Source organism: Penaeus monodon, chromosome 23 (assembly GCF_015228065.2).
Source record: "Penaeus monodon isolate SGIC_2016 chromosome 23, NSTDA_Pmon_1, whole genome shotgun sequence".
Lineage (NCBI taxonomy): Eukaryota > Metazoa > Arthropoda > Malacostraca > Decapoda > Penaeidae > Penaeus > Penaeus monodon.
The window spans coordinates 7,890,587-7,891,263 of record NC_051408.1 but is presented as its reverse complement, the minus strand read 5'-3'; the positions used below and the strand labels follow the sequence as shown (position 1 = coordinate 7,891,263).

The 677-nt window shown below is 40.3% G+C and overlaps 1 protein-coding gene across 1 annotated transcript in view; it reads right to left on the bottom strand.

Moving 5' to 3' along the window:
* LOC119588118 overlaps positions 1–677 on the bottom strand; it is a gene marked incomplete in the record, with an annotated part of 60,132 nt that overhangs the window by 44,557 nt on the left and 14,898 nt on the right. Inside the window, 1 exon segment of the mRNA XM_037936826.1 lies at positions 365–471. Within this exon segment, the coding sequence (XP_037792754.1) occupies positions 365–471 (107 nt within the window).

The window sequence follows — 677 nt, the reverse complement described above, 5'->3', positions numbered from 1 at the left end:
GCACAATATAATAACGAAAACTTCGTTAATGATAATAACAATACCAACCCAATTAACGAAATAAATATAACAACAATCAGTAATAATAACAATAAACAACCCACATACAGTGATAATAATAATTACTACTAAGAAGAGGGAGAGGGAGAACACATTATAATAATGAAAACAATATTAATAATAACAAATAACCCCCATAACATAACAAATATGAAAACATTAATAATAATAAGAACAAACATCCCATATAACAGAACTGCAACTCACATACCACAATAACAGTAATCCCTACCAATAACAACACCAATCAACCCAGATAACATGACGAAAATAGCATTGATAATAACACCAACATACGACCCACCTTTCTGTTCACTTCTCGGCCTCGTTTGGACATGTGAATGATGTCGTGGAGAGAAAACATGCGCGCACGGTGAGTCTCCTCTCGGCAGTGGCCACAGAGAGCTTGACCTACGAAGAGGAAGAGGAGAGAGATGGAGAGGAGATGGGAAGAGGAAGAGGAGAGAGAGGGAGAGGAGATGGGAAGAGGAAGAGGAGAGAGAGGATAAGGAGAGGAGAGAGGAGAGGATGGAGGATAAGAGAGATGGGAGAGGGAAGGAGACAGAGAGGGGAGAGGAGAAAAGTACAAGGGAAGGGGAAGAGAGGGGAGAAGATAG